The 19441-nt window shown below is 42.5% G+C and overlaps 1 protein-coding gene across 6 annotated transcripts in view; it reads right to left on the bottom strand.

Moving 5' to 3' along the window:
* Window positions 1-19226, bottom strand: part of Me3 (malic enzyme 3, NADP(+)-dependent, mitochondrial) — a 222076-nt gene extending 202850 nt beyond the window's left edge. For 2 of the 6 annotated variants that reach the window (XR_003946371.1, XM_017321926.2), the window contains exons 1-2: window positions 18941-19207; window positions 18417-18614 (exon numbers count right to left, since the gene is read on the bottom strand). Coding sequence is in view for 5 of the 6 variants with exons in the window: in XM_017321926.2 (XP_017177415.1) it covers window positions 18417-18599 (183 nt within the window). In the remaining variant the exon portion in view is untranslated. Of the gene's footprint in view, window positions 1-18416; window positions 18693-18904 lie in introns of those variants that run through there. The other 4 variants (XM_006507189.4, XM_017321927.2, XM_006507190.4 and 1 more) reach the window with 4 other exon arrangements.
* Window positions 19227-19441: the final 215 nt, after the last annotated feature.

The following is a 19441-nucleotide window of genomic DNA, read 5'->3' as shown; positions in this document are numbered from 1 at the left end:
AGGAACTGGGTTTAGCCTTGATTCAGACAGCCTTGGCTCTGTCTGGACAGGTCCAGACGACTGACACCATTAACACTTTGTCAGCCTCAGTGACTACAGTCATAGATAAACAGGCCTCAGCTAATGTCAAGATACAGAGAGGTCTCATGCTGGTTAATCAACTCATAGATCTTGTCCAGATACAACTAGATGTATTATGACAAATAACTCAGCAGGGTTGTGAACAAAAGTTTCCGGGATTGTGTGTTATTTCCATTCAGTATGTTAAATTTACTAGGGCAGCTAATTTGTCAAAAAGTCTTTTTCAGTATATGTTACAGAATTGGATGGCTGAATTTGAACAGACCCTTCGGGAATTGAGACTTGCCATCATTCAGGTCAACTCCAAGCGCTTGGACCTGTCCCTGATCAAAGGATTACCCAATTGGATCTCCTCAGCATTTTCCTTCTTTAAAGAATGGATGGGGGTGGGATTATGTGGAGATACACTTTGCTGTGGATTAGTGTTGCTTCTTTGGTTGGTCTGTAAGCTTAAGGCCCAAACTAGAAGATACAAGGTGGTTATTGCCCAGGCGCTTGCAGCTCTAGAACATGGTGCTCCCCCTGATATATCTATGCTTAGGCAATAGGTCGCTGGCCACTCAGCTCTTATATTCCCATGAGGCTAGTCTCATTGCACGGGATAGAGTGAGTGTGCTTCAGCAGCCCGAGAGAGTTGCACGGCTAAGCACTGCAATGGAAAGGCTCTGCGGCACATATGAGCCTATTCTAGGGAGACATGTCATCTTTCAAGAAGGTTGAGTGTTCAAGTGTCCTTCCCCCAGGAAAAACAACACGGGACCAGACCAGGACCCCTCTGGGTGATGAGCCTGGGAGGAGGTTATGTGTACGGCTCCTTTACCTGCACACTGGGGATTTGACCTCTATCTCCACTCTCATTAATATGGGTGGCCTATTGCTCTTATTAAAAGAAAAGGGGGATCTGTGAGGAGCCGCCCTCACATTTGCCATTATAAGATGGCACTGACAGCTGTGTTCTAAGTGGTAAACATAGTCTGCACACATGCAGGGGCAGTTTTCCCACCATGTGTTCTGCCTTTCCCGTGATGACAACTGGGCCGATGGGCTGCAGCCAATCAGGGAGTAATACGTCCTAGGTGGAGGATAATTCTCCTTAAAAAGGGATGGGGTTTCGCCATTTGCTTGCTTGCTCTCTTGCACTCTGGCTCCTGAAGATGTAAGCAATAAAGCTTTGCCGCAGAAGATTCTGGTTTGTTGCGTCTTTCCTGGCCGGTCGTGAGAACGCGTCTAATAACAAGATTCCATTATAAAATTTTGTTCTTTTGAAGAGGAGATGAATTAAAGTCAACCACAATGGTCTTATTTTACAGTGAGTTACATACTATCAAAGACTTTGGAACCCATGATGTTTTTTAAAATCAAAGATATTTTACAATTGTACAAGGCTTGTAAGATTAAAACACCAAAGAATATTTTATTTGGGGAAATGTTCTATCATTGAACTTTCTACAGTGTCTGGGCACAGTGGTTAGAATCATGACATGTGACATACAATCTTTCCTAGATGATACGAAATAAACCATGAACAACAGGAGCAGGCATACAACAGTATCTCCATTGCTTGTTCTATTAAAATTCTATTTATGAAAAATCTTTAAGCAGCCTTTTCCTTAGGCAAGTGGCTGATACTTGGTCAAACTAGCCAAGAAAATCATTCCTGCAGGCTTCTGACTTTCTATTTTTGGTCTTCAGGAATCATGGTTCATAAAGATGAACTAGAACTTGGCAAAGAGAAAGGCAAGCTCAGCTTCAATCCAGTGGAGACAGTGACAACATCTTGCCTGCGGAGGTCTAAATTTGAGAAAGGTCCATACTGCGTGAGCTCTAAATGTTTTTTATTCTACTGAAGTTCTTTTTAAAAAAGCAGAGTAAAGGAATGGAGAGAGGAAAACTGTGCTTTCTAAGTTATGAACATCCTATCCATTTTCTTTTGTGTCTGTGCACATGCATGTGGATGTATATGTGTGTTTGCGCATGTGTGAGTGCACATGTGGATGGTGTGTGTGTGTGTGTGTAGGCTAGAAGTCAACTTTGAGTATCATTCCTTGGGTGTTATCCATCTTGTGTTTTTAGACAGAGTCATTTATTGGCCTGGAACTGGATTATTATATTAGGCTAGGTAGATGGTCATAGAGCCCGGGGGATTCTTCTGTTTTAGCTTTTCCGTTGCGGGGCTATAAGAACTCACCACTCTGCTGGGTCTTTTCATCTAGTTTCTGGGGATTGAACTCTGGTCCTGATGCTTGCATCCCAACTGCTTTCTCAAGTGATCTGTCTACCTAGCCTTTCATTTTGAGTAAAAGGAAGTATTTTTCCTTTAGGAGCCTAAGAGAAAGAAGGAAGATATTTGAGCTATTGAAATGGAGTGTCATTATGTTTTTGTGATGTGGACCTTGGTACCAGTTACTGCTGGCTAGAAAATGAAAATATCAGCTAATACAACCATGCATTGCAAGTGGCAACCTTCACTACATTCTGGGAGATAAAAATCAAAACCGTAACGTTGTTTTATGAAAACAGAACAAGAACAAAGACAGGTAGTTAGATAAAAAGTAAAGATATCAATATTTATAACAAAACACTTTAAAGATCACAGCTCCAGTGTCCCTCACATCGAGAGTCCTAAAGAAACATTTTGAGGAAATTTATAATCTGAAAGCTCTTACATTTATTCCTAGCCATTTCCTTTTCTAATATTTAATACTCATGACTGATAAGCAGAACTTTTGACACTGGCATTAGTTATGGTTTTATTTTGTTTAATTTTCTAGGCAAAGGCTTAAAAATGTAACATGCTTGTTATGCATAAGGAAGGGAAGGGAAGGGAAGGGAACGAAAGGGAAGGGAAGGGAAGATGGATAAATATGAGGCTTCCATTTTTTTCTGAATATTAGCAATAATTCTTAGACTTGCTACTATGGAGCTCAAGGAATTCTGGCAGAAATCTATTTCTTGTTTCTTCAGCTCTCACATCTGTGACTCCCCCATCACCAGATCCTCAGCATCTTCCTCAGGGGAGCTGAATTCCTTTGCCAATAGTTTCTGTGATTTTACCAGTTTACCAGGAGCCTCTCATAGGTCAATAGGTGATTATCAAATTTATCAGTGAATGGTCTCAGGAAATCTGGAGTTGAATCATGCCTTATTTTCCAGGAGATCAAAGATGTTGTATAGCTATTTATTTTCTCTTAGAGAGAAGTGAGGCTCAGAAGAATCAAGAACTAAATAAAATCTACAAGGCTCAGAAAGCTCCTGAAATTTACAAGATTCATAAAACCCCTCCCCACAGATATATAAACAGTAAATCATTACTGAGAAAAGAGTCTCTGATTAGCCAAGCTGCCTGAAAATGGTGCAGAGACACAGCTGTTGTGAGTCATTACCTATTCTAGTGTGGGCTTTTAATGCAGCTGCCTTTGATTAACCTTTGCTTCTCTATATAGGTTTATTTTATTTTTGCAAGTTTATCTTCCCATGTTTGTTCTTCTTTGCAGTGATATGATCTCAAAGACAGTCTCTAAACTGACAGAAAGCTGAACCCTCATGCTACACTCTCCTTTATCTTTTAAATTTTACCTTTTTTCTCTTTTTTTCCATGGTTGTTTTGACTGGTTAACCATTCCCCTAAGCAACCCCTTCGTCTGTGCTTCTGTAAGTCACTCCAACAAATTCACTGACTCACTAAGCTAGGCTTAGGCAAAATAATTTCTTTAGTCTGTCATCAGTGCTCTATCTGAGGAGTGGTAGCTTGAGCGACGTGGTCATCATAGGCTCATATTTTGAATCATTGGTCCCTAGTTGGTAGTGTTGTTGGGAAAGATTGAAAGGTGTGGCCTTGTTGGAGGAGGTGTGGCCTTGGAGAAGGTGTATCACTAGCAATAGGCTTGAGGTTTTGAGGTTTCTTTTCTTCCCTCCTTTGCCATCCTCGAATCGGTCTCCACACAGCAACTAGTAAAATCATTTATTATTATAAATCATATCATGTTCCTTTTTGCCTAGAAGCATTTAGTAATACTTGCTTTTTAGCAAAGACTCCAAGCTCCACCTGCTCCCCCTCACCCCATACCAGTCTTCTCCACCCTGATCTTACGCAGCTTCCCCTTTCTCAGCCTACTTTTACGGGTCCGTCTATTGTTATTTCTCAGAACCTGCCATGTGAAGCCATTTAGTGCCTCCAGACTCTATATGAACTGTTTCTTCAGCCCAAAACTCATGAACTCTGGCTTCTTTTGAATAGCTTTCTGTTTGGGTCTTTTATTAAATATAACCTCTTTCAGAAGTTCTCTCTTGCCACCTGAAAGGAATTCTGCATTATTTTCTCCACATGCTATGGTTTAGATAGGAAGTATCTTTCCCCAGAGTCATGTGCTGAAGGATTGGTATTTTGCTGATGGAACTATTGAGAAGTAATTCCATCAATGGATTCATCCATCAATGAATTCATTCACCATTGATGAAGTTCAGAGCTGAATTGGCTATTGGGAGGTTGGGTCTAGTTGGAGAAGATCATCACTGAGCTTGTGGCGTTGAAGGCCATTTCTTAGCCCTAAACAGATACTCTCACTCTTTCTCTTGTTCACTTTGGTGTGTGCATTTGTGTGTGTCCACATACATGTGTCCCATGGCACACATGTAGTGATTAAAAGACAACTTGAGGCAGTGAGTTCTCTTCTTCCACCATGTAGGTACTGGGACTTACACTCAGTTCTAGTTTGGCAGCATCATCTTAACCTGCTGAATCATCTCACAAATTCTCTCTCTCTCACTCTCTCTTTCTGCTTCTGTCTCTCCATGTCTCTTCTCTGTTTCTGTGTGTCTATGTCTCTGTTTCTGTTTGTCTCTTTCTCCACCTCTGTGTGTGCCTGCGTCTCTCTCTCTCTGTCTCTGTTTTTCTTTTTTTCTTTTTCTTTTTAATTGGTGTAGTTGTTTTTTTTTTAGTTAGATATTTTCTTTATTTACATTTCAAATGCTATCCTGAAAGTTCCCTATACCCTCCCACTGCCCTGCTCTCCTACCCACCCACTCCCACTTCTTGGCCCTGGCATTCCCCTGAACTGGGGCATATAAAGTTTGCAAGACCTAGGGGCCTCTCTTCCCAATGATGGCCGACTAGGCCATCTTCTGATACATATGCAGCTAGAGACACGAGCTCTGGGGGTACTGGTTAGTTCATATTGTTGTTCCACCTATAGGGTTGTAGACCTCTTCAGCTCCTTGGGTACTTTCTCGAGCTCCTCCATTGGGGGCCCTGTGTTCCACCCTATAGATGACTGTGAGCATCCACTTCTTGTATTTGCCAAGCACTGGCATAGCCTCATATGAGACAGCTATATCAGGGTCCCTTGAGCAAAATCTTGCTGGCATATGCAATAGTGTCTGGGTTTGGTGGCTGATTATGGGATGGATCCCCAGGTATGTCTCTGTTTCTCTCTCTGTCTTGTCTCTGTCTGACTTCCCCCTACCCGGATGTGTGTGTGTGCTATGTGGTAGCCAGTCTCTTAATGGACAGATGCATTGGCAGGGAGTATGAGATCCAGTGAAGAAAGCAAGACAGGATGAGAAGAAAAGAATTTTGTAGACTGGTAGCGTTGGACAGCTTGGGGGTACTGAAGATCTTTAAGACATGTCCTGGAAAGCATTGTCTAAGGGAGAAGAAGCTATGGAAACAGGAGAAAAAGGAAAGTATGGGCCAAGTTATTCTACTTTACAATACTTCTGTTCAGAAATAATCTATTTAAAGCACCTATAAAAGTGCCTGTCATGGTAAACATTTCACAAAGATTTGCTCTTATAATTTCTAATATTATTGTTCCAGGGATTGTGGGTCCCAGAAGAGTCAACTGACACAGTCTATTCAACTGGCAGAAGGTTGTAGAATATCTGACTGCTTAAGTCAACAAGAGAGAGCTGTTGGGGATGGTCAGAACCCTCCATTTCTGAAGCTGGGGCCAGTAACCAATGAAAACCGATTACTGGAGGTACTGACCCTCTTCACTGCAGTTCTGTTACAGTGGTCTCATCGGCACCTATGTCAGACCTTGCCACAAGCCTGAGGCAGTGTCTGAAGCTCCACAGACGGGCAAGGAGAAGCTGCTTCCCATACTTGTGAGAGCAGTGGGGAATGGGTTAACTTTGATGGGAGAATTTCAAAGACTGTTTCTAAAAATGGCTGCTAATCGCTTTTTCTCAACACCAACCATCCCTCCTCCTGTTTCATCAAGCAGCAGCTGTGTTGCTATTTGCTGTCCCTGTGACCTCAAATACACCAGTCAAAACAAATAACTATGGGCTAGAAGAGATCAAAAATAAAATGAAAGAGATAAGAAAGGAGAGTCTGACATAAGGACTCAGCTTTCTGCCAGGAGTTTGTGGATGGTCTCTTAGGTCATATTACTGTAAAGAAAAATAGAAATCTAGAAAGAAGGTGGATTTAGGAACATGCTTGTTCATCAGAATGAACACAAAGGAGAGGCAGCAAGAGCTGTGTCAGCAGGTGCTTCAGTCTGGAGTACATGACAATGATTAACATTAATCATTAATTAATTGTTTTTTTAATGGAGAGAGAGACTGGGAAGTTCTTCTCCACATGTCAACAAAGCCTTGGTTCAACACAGTGATTTTGGGTGGCAGGCAAAATGTTAGGTTTCTTTTGTTTTGTTGTTGTTTTCAAGGAGGGGTATGAGTTTGTTCCCCAGCACTCAGATAAAAATTTCAAACACATGAATGCACACCTGAAACTCCAGTGCTAGGGAGGGAGAGACACGAGTATGCCTGGCCTTCCTGTCCATCTGGTCTACCTGAGTTAATGAACTCAGTGATGGACCCTGCCTCAAAGAATCAGGTGTAGTGTAACTGAGGAAGCTGAATGTCTTTTGGCATTCACACATATGCATATGTATTTCCTCATACATATACATATGTGTACACACACACACACACAGTGACCAAAGGAGAGAAAGAGACAGCTATAACTTGTGTTCCCTTCCTCTGCTCACACTCTAAGCAATATGAATGTTGATTCATCTACCTCTAGAACCTTATCTGTAAAATAATGTACAAGGTTAGAATAGTGTCTTCCAAAACACAAAGTACTCGGTGAGATGACCGCTCTGATATGCATACATGTATATGTATGAGGAGATACATATGCATATGTGTGAATGCCAAAGGACATTCAGCTTCCTCAGTTACACTACACCTGATTCTTTGAGACAGGGTCCCTCACTGAGTTCATTAACTCACATAGACCACATGGACAGGAAGGCCAGGAATACTCATGTCTCTGTTTAGAAAATGATCACCCTAAATTCTATCAGAGGGAAATGCTCAGTTAACACACACACACACACACACACACACACACACACACACATGCACACACACACGCACACACACACTTTTATTACTTACAGTATTAGAGCATACATAGACTCTCGTAGAATGGAACAATTCCAAATCTTCCATGCAATTTGATTTTTAGCAAGTCAAGTTGGGCCAGCCAGGCCCTATTTGAGTTTGAGGCAATATTTTGACTTTTATGTCTCTAAACTGTCATCATAAACACTCTCTTATCTGTTGTCTTACTGTTATAATCTTCTGAGGCTGGGAACATTATCCCAATAATGAAATCAAGATCTGCCTAAATTTGGACTTATTAATTTGTTTTTAAAATGTTGCTTATCATGTGCCAAAACAGTGGGACCAAAGTTCTGAGATTGGACGTGGCAACACCATATTTAACAGCACACTCAGTTTCCAGAAAATTTATTTGAATGACATTCGAATTTCTACTTCTATAGACATTTTTACCTAAGGTTCTTTTAGACAAATGTCTAGTTGATGCAGACAAAGGCTTCACAAAGTACAAAGAAATTATCAGTGAATGATCTTGAAAGACTCCGAGAGGAGCCCCTAGCTCAGGCCTCAGGACAATAGCGGACACCCAAGAACTCACGACAGACCGAGCTTGTTGCAAACCACATGAGGCTTTATTCGGGGAAAGCCAGAGCTCTGGGGACGACTCATATCCCACGCAGGGGTAGAGGAGTTGTCCTCGAGGGGAAAGAGTTCCCAGTTTTTATAGGCCCTCAGGGGGGAAAGGAGAAGGGGGAGATTAGTGGATTTCCAGATCTAAACAATGTCTATTCTCAAGAAATGGGTATGGGAGGGGTACAAGGAAAGAGTCTAATGAAGGTGCAGCAATGGGCACACACCTGGTCAGAACATTGGCAGACACACAGGTTCAAGGAGTGGCCAGAGCATTATGCACCTCTATTTTTCTAAATCAGTGAAGCTAGTTCTGCTAACACTGACGTCTATCTTGCCAATTTCAGGGCTTCTGTGTCCTTTTACATTCTGCCAGGATCTTTCAATCTCACCTAGCCTGCCCTCCACTGATTCACCTCTCTTCCAGCAAGTCTCTCATGCCCATGAGAATGGTTTGATGCCTGGGCTTTCCACTCTTCTTCTGGATTGGATGCTGTACACAGACAGGGACAAGTCTTGGTCCATGTTTGTGGTACACAGAGAACTTGTACTGTGTTAGAAATGTTTGAGATGTGGACTGAGAATTAATTGAAGGCCTACTATGTACTTTAGATACATTGTTTCATTTAATCATTAGAAGGCCTATCAAGAAGGTATATTTTATTGTCATTCCCATCACAGATAGGGAAATAGCCTCAAATAAATAGCTTTCCAAAGTCCCTGAACCTAGCAAATGGCAGGACCAGGATTAGAATTGTAGTAGTCCATTTTTAATGGCTATACCTACGTACCTGAGGCTGGTTTTTATTTTGGTTCTAACATCTAGGAGTCATATATGGTGATGAATTGCTTAATAAAATGGTCCCCAGGTAACACAAGGTATCATGTGGCAAGAGACTGTGAGTGTGTATGTGTGTGTCCTCTGGTATCTCTCCCTCTTCTTATGAAGACATCAGTATTCAATCCTGGGAACTCTACCATGATAGTTGTATATAATCCTAATCACATCCCAATACCTCTGAATATTATACAGAGTATAGTAAATATCTATTCTATAAATAATCGTATAATAAGAACTAAAATTCATCATATAAATCTTTGAGGAATGTATTAAACCATATTGGAAAACACAGGATGCTCTGATCCTAAATTCCCTAGGTTTTAGGCTATATGTTCTGGCGCCCAATACTTGGTTACAGGCAATGGTTCTTGATGGGTCAAACACAGATGATTTTAGCTAACCATTTTCCTTCACCTCCAAAGTTCTTGAACCTATTGCCAGTTACAGTAGGTCTAAGTTTATCTTTGCATCAGTTCTGGGATAAGGACAAATAATCTCATCATGAAGATGGTATTTCTTAGATGAAGAACACCTAGCCCAATTTCAGAGCATAAAACTTTTTTCTAGATACATGTTTTTCCCCCTCAAAATGTATATGGCTAGAATTAAGATTGCTGTTGGATTTAAAAATTCTCCAAGTTGCTCTTGACTCTAGCTGCATATGTATCAAAAGATGGCCTAGTCGGCCATCACTGGAAAGAGAGGCCCATTGGACTTGCAAACTTTATATACAGGGGAATGCCAGGACCAAAAAGTGGGAATGTGTGGGTAGGGGAGTCGGGGGGAGGGTATGGGGGACTTTTGGGATAGCATGGGAAATGTAAATGAGGAAAATACCTAATAAAAAAGAAAAAAGGAAAAAAAAATTCTCCAAGTCCCATGGACAGGTCTAAAAATAATTTGTATTTTATTTTTATTTTTCAGAAAAGCTGAAAGAGAATTGTCCCTGTATTGCCTTCTTCCTAGTTGTTTCTGATCTGTCAAGGTAGAAGGGATGTGATCTAAGAGCTGTTTATTCAGTGTATGCTATGGCTGCCTATGCGTGTCTAAGAAAAAGTCTTGAATCTAAATATAACACAAATTATGGAGACAGGCACATGACTGGTATGTGAACACTGAGACAAAATTGGAGAAGAGCCAGTGCCACCTACGTGTCGAAAGAATGCAGAGGATGGACAAATGGCTTTCGTGTGGCACTAAAAGAGGTGTGGCAGAGGAGATGCTGAGCTCTGAAGTGTGCTGAAGAGTTTGATAAGTGATCTGATATAAATGACATTTCCATCTCTGTGCAACATAAAAGCAACAAAAATAAACAAGCAAGCAGATGCGAAGGCCATATCCAAGTGTTGGAGATATTAACTCCATTTGCCAAGTGAGAGATTTGGTAACTGTGATGGTTTGGATGAGAAATGTTCCCCATGTGCTCATGCGTTTGAACACTTGACCTCCAGCTGGTGGTGTCTGGGAAGACTGTGGCATGCTTAAGAGGTGGGGCCTCAGCAGAGGAAGTGGGTCAGAGTGGGTAAGCCTCGAGATTTTCATAGCCAGGCTTCTCTTCCTGTTCTCCCCTGGTTCCTGATAATGAAAGCAATGTGATTAGCTGCCTCCTGCTACAGTTGCCATCTTTCCCTAGCCATGAACCACCTCCCCTCGAATTGTAAGATAAAACAAAGCCTTCTTCAAGTACACTGCTTCTTGGCAGTTATTTTATCACAACAGCGAGAAAGGCCACTGACATAATGTCGCACAGTTCTTTTCAAATAAGGCTCAGTGCGGGCTACTCAATTCCTGCCCACTCCACCACAGCAGCAATGGCAGGCCAGCCTCTTATGGTTTCACTTACACCTCTTCCGCACCTTCACCTTCACCTGCCAGCTCTGAGGCATCCACTCAAGCCCCAAAGCACAGTTGGGAGAGCATGGCTGCACATCTCTTTCATGCTCCGTACAGATTCCTTTCTTATTACACTTACCCAGCAGGCTGAAAGTGCTTACAAGTCCTCCCTGGTCCTCACCTGCACCTGTCTTACACTGTAAGCTCCTCATAGGTGAAAGAAATGCCGAATTTGCCATGGTTTAAGTATCCACTGATTCAAGTAGAATTGGGATTCATAAAACAGTATTGATGAATTGAATATGTAAATAATGAGTTTGGGTAGAATTACACACATTTAAAGAGTGACTAGAAGACACTTAGTGGTATTTAGAGCTCCCTCAAAATCGAGGATTCCCTGATTTGAGCCAAGTAAGTAGAAGTTATAGCAACCAGTCAGTGACCACATAAGGGAGTAGGAATATATTAATTATTACCATAGGAAGACACAGCTCAGCAAGCTGCATATAGTAAGTCTCAAGGAAGAGGGATCTTGCAAAATGGAAGTCTGGTGCACAAAAGGGTGCAGATGTGGGCCCTAAAATTAGGTAGCCTAATTTTAAGTACCACTAGGCTGTAATGAACAGAGAGAGAGCATGGGGCACTTGGTTATCCACTTCCTGCCTTTTTCCCTCATCTGTAACATAAGAAGAAGCATAATGTTTACCTCAAAGGGTTGAGATAGTACAACAAATGAGTTAGTATATATGTAAACAGCTTTGAATAATTCTGGACACAATGTATCTCCTGCAAGTGCTAGCTGTTGTAATTGCTGTCTGAATCTTCTCCATAATAATTCCAAAGAAAAATTGGTCTAATGGGTACCTGAGCTGGACTCCTCAATGCTTTCCTTAAAACCACAGGAGAGGGGATAGGGACAATGAACCAAGCTGGAGTTTCCCTACAGTGCATGCTTGGTGGTTTTATCCTAGGAAGTCACTCAACAGCCCCACAACTCTAAAGAGATGCTAATGAGAAGGGCATCATTCTGTTTTGCAGGAGAAATCAACAGAGCCTGCTTTCTCCATAATTCTACACTGTAGCAAATGTGTTTCAGGAAAAATAGTGTCGATGCTCTGTTATTTCACAATCAAAGAAAAACACCAATAAGGCCAAAAATATATAATAATCTCTAGTTGCCAACCATTCAGTTATACACTTGGTGGGCCTCTAGTTTCCAGCCATTGTAAAAGTAAACACAGCTTTGATTTTTCTCTTATTCAAGTCTCTCAAAAGCTGATGATCTTTCTATCAAAATCCTCTCTCCTCAAATTACTGGGTATATTTCCCTCTTTTCTGTGCCCTTTTGGTAAGAACTGTGTTTTAACCAGGCTGCCTGGCAACCCTTTGGGTACAAAATGAATGCGTGCTTTTAACCACTGACCTCAGCACCTCCAGTTGTAGGACTTTCATCACGCAATCATAGAGCGTCTTTTGTGCTCTGCCTCAGAAACGCAGTCTAACGCCACCCCAGAGGACTTCCAAATGTACTTTCTCCACATCAAAGTGAAGGGATTGTAAGTGAGCTCTAATCTGTGTCTGCAAACAAAAGTGCTCACATTAGTGTCCTGCAATGGCCAACAAATCAAAGGCTCCTTTCCCACCCTCTCTGTGAAACTGGCATTCAGAAAACAGAGAGCAGATAATAAAAGGAATCTTTGGTAGAGGTGGCAAAAATGCAAAGTCAAAACCAATAAAGTCACAAACCTCAGAGTCTACAAAGTCCAAGGTTAACCAAGAGAAACTGAAGTAGGAAATCGGAGATGGGCTTGAAAACATGTCCAAAGAAACTTTATAGGGAGCCGAGCCTTCTCAGGTGCCAGTTGGCCCAGGTTGGGGTCAGGCAGCACATATTTCTGTAAAGGGTTTGTCATCTATGCAGTTGCTTATATGATCCACACAGTGCTGTTTACAATTACTTTAAAAGCTGGCAGCAGAAGATAGCTAATTGTAAAAGCTTGAAGTGAGACTACTACTGAAAGATTTCCCCTCATATAGTATAGATGCATCAACTTCTAAAAGTTAACCTGGGTGTTACAATGTCTTCATGAGAAACCATTCCCTAAAATTGAAAAGATACTGGGATGTTAAGGAATTCTGTAAGGAGCAAATAAAATTCCCAGCATACCTCTCCTATAAAGCAGAGATTTTCAGATATTGACATTCAAATCATTTTCCAGACTTGCATTTTTTTAAAAGTAACAAGTCATGGCTGTAGAGTTGACTTAGCATTGTGCATTTCACCTTAGGCATTCATTGGCAATGAATTCTGAAGTTTTCATAAAGAACATACAAACACTCGTTTAGCACATGGTCTGTGTTCTCTAGAGAATGAGTCACCTATTTATAGCCACGTGCTTACGAGAAAACACTTTGCAAATTAACTTCAGGTTCCAGGAACAGTAAATCTCCTTCCAGAGCTTCTGGTGCCAGTTCTACACATTCCTCTTCCAGGTATTGGAAGTGAAGCTGTTTCCACGGTGGCATCCTTGAATCCATATCTACTTTTGATGCCTTTGAGCAGTGGTTCTAACACTGCAATCCTTTAATACAGTTCCTCATACTGTGGCGACCCGAACCATAAAGTTATTTCGTTGCTACTTCAAAACTGTAATTTTGCTACTGTTATGAATACAAATATGAAGGACATCTGATATACAACCCACAAGTTGAGAACCGCTGCCTCTGAATCCCTCTGCCTCCTGCCTGTTGGAGCAGGAACAGAAGCCCTGTGGCATCAAAAGTGGAGGATGGAGGCTCAAAGACACTGGGATTACTTCCTGAAGTGGGACCTCCTGCCTCTGATCCGTGCCCTAGATATGCAATGTGAGACTTACGCCCATCCCACTGGGAATGTCAATACTGGTGATGCGGATCTTAGGGGAGAAGATGCACTGAAGAACTTTTGGTGAGGAGAGATGTGAAGGAAAATGAGGAATTTAGGAAAGCCTGTAGAGGTCACAAGGAATGAGTCACATAGTTTGTAGCCATCTTGGCAGGAAATATACCCTGAACTTCTAAAGTGAGACACTTGTGTCTTTTCTTTGGACAGTCAGACTATGAAGACAATGGATTCCAAGGAACTGGAACTTTCTAAGACTTCTTCTGAGGAAGGAAAAGGTTGGGGTCCTGGCACCAGCTAGACGGGAAGCTTGCCTCCCAACAAGAGATTTTCCCAGGGCTAACCATTTTCAGGGCAGACCACAGACCAGGAGGCAGTAATGTGTTCATGATGAGCTAATGATAGAGAGGGCCATGCCTCGACCAGTGCTGCTGAGTTAAACTTTTGCTCTCTCTCTAAACCCAAATCTTATGCCAGTATCTAGAGCATGGATATGAAGCTACCACTGGATCTGTTCATTTGTTCCTCTACCCAATGCAGCCATACTGAATAAATATCCCTCCTCTGGTTTGTACTGTTACCTGCTGAGTATAGGTAGCTGAGCTATCTTGTCAGGCTGCCAGTTATCAGGCATTGACCCTAATAATTCTGATAACAACTTGACTTCTTCACGCATTCTGCCTGTTAACTGTGGGCTGCATAGCTGAGGTATATCATTAAAGAATCCTTGACTAAATGGAGCCTAATTTAAATACAAGAGGGCTGGATCTATAGCTCAATGGTAGGATTGTTTGCCTAGCTTAAAGAAGCTAGCTCTGATGAGCTATTTAAGAACAGAGTTGGTGTTAGTGGGAATGTAGAGACACATAGACTTTAAAGGTTGAGGAAAAACTGACAGAGAAAAGAATGAAAGGTTAAGATAAACATTTTCTGACAGTTTCCCCAAATATCTTATCTTTGGTGGAGAATTTTTATCTGAAAACATTGATGCCCAACCAGAAGACTTACCCCCCCCCCCAACTCCCAAAGTTCTGTTTTAGCTAAATGTGCACGTTATCAAATTCTGGTAGAGCAGGACTCACCATTTTGTACCATCAAATATAAAAGGCACAGTGACCTACTGAGCAACGAGATCAAGCCTCATTCCAACTCACCAATGCCCACTCAGACTTGTTTATCGGCTATGTAATTCTACCTTGTTTAAGCCTGTGTATTTGGAGTTTATTTTGTCAGATTGACCTGACCTAGAATAACTGATTTAAAAAAAAAACCATAAAAGTATTTTTTAGCTGTCCTAAGCACAGAGCCATAACATTTCTCAGCTGTTTTACCACATAGCAATATGAGGTCCATGAAAACAGGCCAGTATTCAATAGCGAAAGACTGAATTTCAACCTGTTTTTGCTCATTTTATCTTGAAATATTCAAACAGCATTTGCATTTCTACTCCCTGCACCAGTGTGCCAGTGACTAGGGTCTGGAGTAAACTGCATATGGAATTCCTGCTTAGTTCAGTAATCCATTGTTCCTCTCTCAGTCAAGAAGCCTGGTTCTCTATCATATCTGACACTTAGGTCTCAGGAAAACATCTTACTTACGTTACCGATAAACTTCCACTTCTCCAAACAACCCAGCCACCACCTCCTGAATGGTGGATAAAGTGAGTCTTTGGTGAGCCACTTCCTTCATCCAAGGAGAGGAAGTAAGCTGTCACTAAGACAAGACAGGTGCTTCAAATACAAATTGTATCTGTGCAGGAGTCTTAATGTTGAGATGATGCCACTGAGACTTGTGTGTCCCCAGAATCTCAGGTCCCAACGGTTGGTCACTTTCATATAGTCATAAACTGAAATATGCCAAGTATACATGAGAGGGAGGCTGTTTCAGCTCTGTCTTGAACTCAGGGCCCACTTAGTGGAATATGCCATTCAACCATCAGTGGTTTTGATACCTATTTCATTAATTACTTCCTAGACAGGAAGCACAGGAGATCAAAAAACTGCAGAAAAAGCAGGTGACTGGTTCAATAGCATATTGTGTAAAAGAAAATTACTGCAGGTGTTAGATCAAAGAGAGAGGCTGGTGCACTCTGGGAAATAACACAAATTTTGTTGAAAGACTGAAAATCTTGGACTACTAGGGTTAAGTAGTAGGTATGTTGCTTTCACAGAAGACCACAGTCAATGAGAATGAAGTCAGTATGAGTGGGGTTGGTAAGGTAGCATATTAATGTTAATGGGGTTGAGGGGAAAGGACCATGACTCAAGACAACTCAAGAGCAAATAGTTATTGAATGTCAAATTAGGCAGAGAACTTCATCTGATAGGTTAGTCTGTATCCTCAAGTTGACCGGGATCTATTGTGGAAAAGAAACTAGTCAGCCACTGTAGTAGCTTGCCAAAAGGAGACAGAGATAAAGCAAATGCCAAGAGGTTCACATTTAGATTGAGGGGTGTATCAGGAGGGCCTTTCCATCAGCCACAGAAAAGCCAATGAGACTAATCACCCAGGACATGGCGGAGCTAGATCCAGCTTGATCCAGAAGGCATCAATCAATAGCAATAGTAACCCCACGCAATAAGAAGCCCATCCTCTGTCACACAACTCTACTTCTCTTTCACCGGTTTCAGTGTAATGGCTTTTCCTGACCTGCTCCAGATGGAACACATAGTGCAATAGATGCATAGCCAGAACTGAATGCTAGATCCCCAAGAACTTCTCTGTAATACTGCGGCCTAGGCACAGGTACACAGAACTTCATTCTTTCAGTCTTTGCTCACAAAGACCTTGCATTCTAGAAAATGGCTACTCAAAGACCTTCTCTGGAAACACCAAATGCTGGGGGTCATCAGAAGGAAGAGAAGGGCATGTGAGCAGCTCTCTGGAAGATAGCTTCTTTATTGCAGAAGGATGCAACTTGTTCTCAGCAGCATCCCTGATATCCTCCTTACCTCTGACCAGTCAGGCATCTTTAGAGATCTATGGCATTATGAAAATCTCAGGCTGCATACTTAAAGCATAACCTCCATTTTTATTACTTAGGGAGACGAATCTCTTAGACAATTTACATAGGGGACAAGAATTGTTTTAGCGGAGCAAAACCCAGGACTAAAAAACATTATTTTCATAACTACTTACAAAACAATAACTACTGGTTGGTAATGTACCCATACATCTAAGGCAATTGTTAGAATATTGAAGCCTATAGTAAGTAGTAATATATTACTTTGCTCACCATAAACCCTGTCTTTCCCCTCTTATGACAACTACAGGTTTATTGTGGGGACCAATGTCTCTTCTATTCTAAGACAATTGGTGAGGATGAACCTACCTTAAACCTTATCTTTAATTCTGGGTGAAGGCTCCAGGCTCCAGTTGGCTTAAGTTATTGGTGATTGACTTGGGTATGGGAAGAGAACCCCTACAGTGTGTGAGGTGGTCTACTCAGACTTCACATAAAGTGGCATCACAAAGCCAGACTAGAAACCAGAGCAAGACTGCACCGTCAGGGAGTCACCTCTGCTTCTCCATCAAGCCTCACCTGCAGCCCTTTCTCTGGATGTGATTTTGGTGAAGGGCTTTTTATTTGCTGAAAGAGGCTCTCACCTTCTAGCACTACTGAAGCAATTCAAACAGGCATGGATACCTTAAATGCTTTGTACCGGAGCAGAGTACCGGGAACTCAAGGTCTCTTTGGAGAGTAGGGGGTCAGTGTGACAAGTGAATCTGAGCACACAGACATTTTCCTTAGTTTCAGTTGATGCTGTAGGAAACAGCACTGCACAGTTGGCCTCACCCTTTAACATAGCATTTTCCATAGAAGTTGTGTCATTGGAATTTCACCATCCTGAATCAGAGAAACTACTAACATTTTTTGAGAACTTCCTGCATGAGGACTATTCTCACATTTTATTTGCAGTAATAGCTTAGCAAGCATTTATGAGAGCTTAAATATTAATTCAAATCCAGTGGTTTTGAAACTTTTTACAATAATCAAATGAGGTCATACTATTAGGCTGAAAAACGTTGAGCCTGCTAGTTAAACACGAGGAATTGTGGGGAGTGGGGGACTGGCTTGAGTCTTGGCTTCCAGTTTCTGTTCCTCACAATCCTCTGAACCAAAGATACAAACTTGATTGCTACAAGAAGGAGGTGTGCTCCTAGGTTAATATGCAGGTATCTGCAGTGGGCTGAACACGGCCAAAGCATTAGAGATCTGCATTTGGTCACCTTGGCTAAGACCCCTTTGTTCTGCATTCTGTTACAGGACTGGTTTAAATTAAAATCTTTAATTCTTCTTCCAGTACTAAAAGTTCTATAATTCTAGACTTTTCTGTCTTCCGGACTCATGTTTTCCCAGATATTCACCATATCATTAGCTAACACTTATTATCTCATTGGTGCCCGAGTCTGTGCTAAGAACTCTGCCTCCGTTTTCCTGTTTTTCCTTTTAAACCTTGCAACATTCCTAAGAAATCTCTAACAGATACTTTAATTCACGGAGGTCAAATGAATTGTCCTCAAGATCTGCTGGAAATCTGACTCTAGCTCAGAGGGACCATCGGGAATACTCACTGGGTCTGTATTGTTTTTGCTGAGGAAATTAAGGTCAGTAAAACTGATCACATCTCTCCATGTCAAGAGGGGGACGAAAAGGCCAAAGCAAACAGAGCAATATCCAGGAGGCAAAACCAGAGGGCTCTGGAAGGACGCCATAGGTTTCGTCCCAAGCCCAGGGGGCGGGGCGTCTTTCCCTGCTAACCACGGGATCCAACGTCCTACCCGGACCATTACCTTGTTGAGATGGGGGTTCCTGGTGACATCGTATCCGCGCTTCTTCAGGGGTACGGGTCGAGGCGGGCCAGACTTGGAGTGGCAGCCCTGGGCGGGCGCGGAAGGTGCCTGGCGCCGAAGACTGCTGCAGGCTATGCGAGGCACGGAGGTCAGCCGCGCGCCAGTGCCCAGCGCGGCGCCCATAGCCCTGGCACAGACCTGGAACCAGGGCGAGACCAAGGTCAGGGGTGCCCTCTAGGCAAGCCAGGTCCTGCGCGCCAGCAGGGCGCCGGACCTGAGCTCTCGGAGAGGCTGGGGGTTCCTGATGGAAGGCGCTAGCCTCCTCCCCTTGTCCGAGGCCACCTGCTCCTCGCTTGGTTGCGATGCTCACCCCTCAGCCAGCAAAGCGAAAGCAAGCCCAGAAAGCAGATCCCGTGCGGATGACAGCCCGTGCCTCCCTGCCCCCATATGGGAGAATACTCTCCAAGGAGTCCCCGCACCCTCAGTACCTGTGGTTAACCTTGGTTTCTCCTTCTTCCGCTTACCTGCCTAACTGGAGAAGCTGAAGTCTATGCAGTCCCACTGCGAGCAGGTGGGGCAAGGCGCTACTGTCCCCTGTCACTCTCTGGCCAAAGGCAGCACCTCACAGGCAGTGCTAGCTCACGGGACTGATGCATTCAGTAAAACAGTCTCCAAACCTTTCCTTGCGGGACCAGATTTTCCTTGAGGATATGCGCGGGGGCTCTTCATAACAAGACAGGATGAAGCTCATTTTCCTCCCACATGAGGGTTTTTGTGCTTTTGTACCCTGGCACTCTCTATCCAGAGGTCTGAATGGCACTTAGGGGAGAACACTTGAGGGTCAGCATGCCCCCACCTCTTGAGCAAGACCTGGGCAAGAATGCTGTCAGTATAGTAACCATTAGCCACATGTAGCTGTAATACTCTAAATAAAATACAATTTTAAATCCATTTTACAGTAAATAAAATTTCTAAATAAAATACAATTTTAAATCCCAGTCACAGTAAGTGCCTTCTTTTAAACC

Source organism: Mus musculus, chromosome 7 (assembly GCF_000001635.26).
Source record: "Mus musculus strain C57BL/6J chromosome 7, GRCm38.p6 C57BL/6J".
Lineage (NCBI taxonomy): Eukaryota > Metazoa > Chordata > Mammalia > Rodentia > Muridae > Mus > Mus musculus.
The sequence above is the reverse complement of the archived record's forward strand: the minus strand, read 5'-3'. Positions and strand labels throughout refer to the sequence as shown.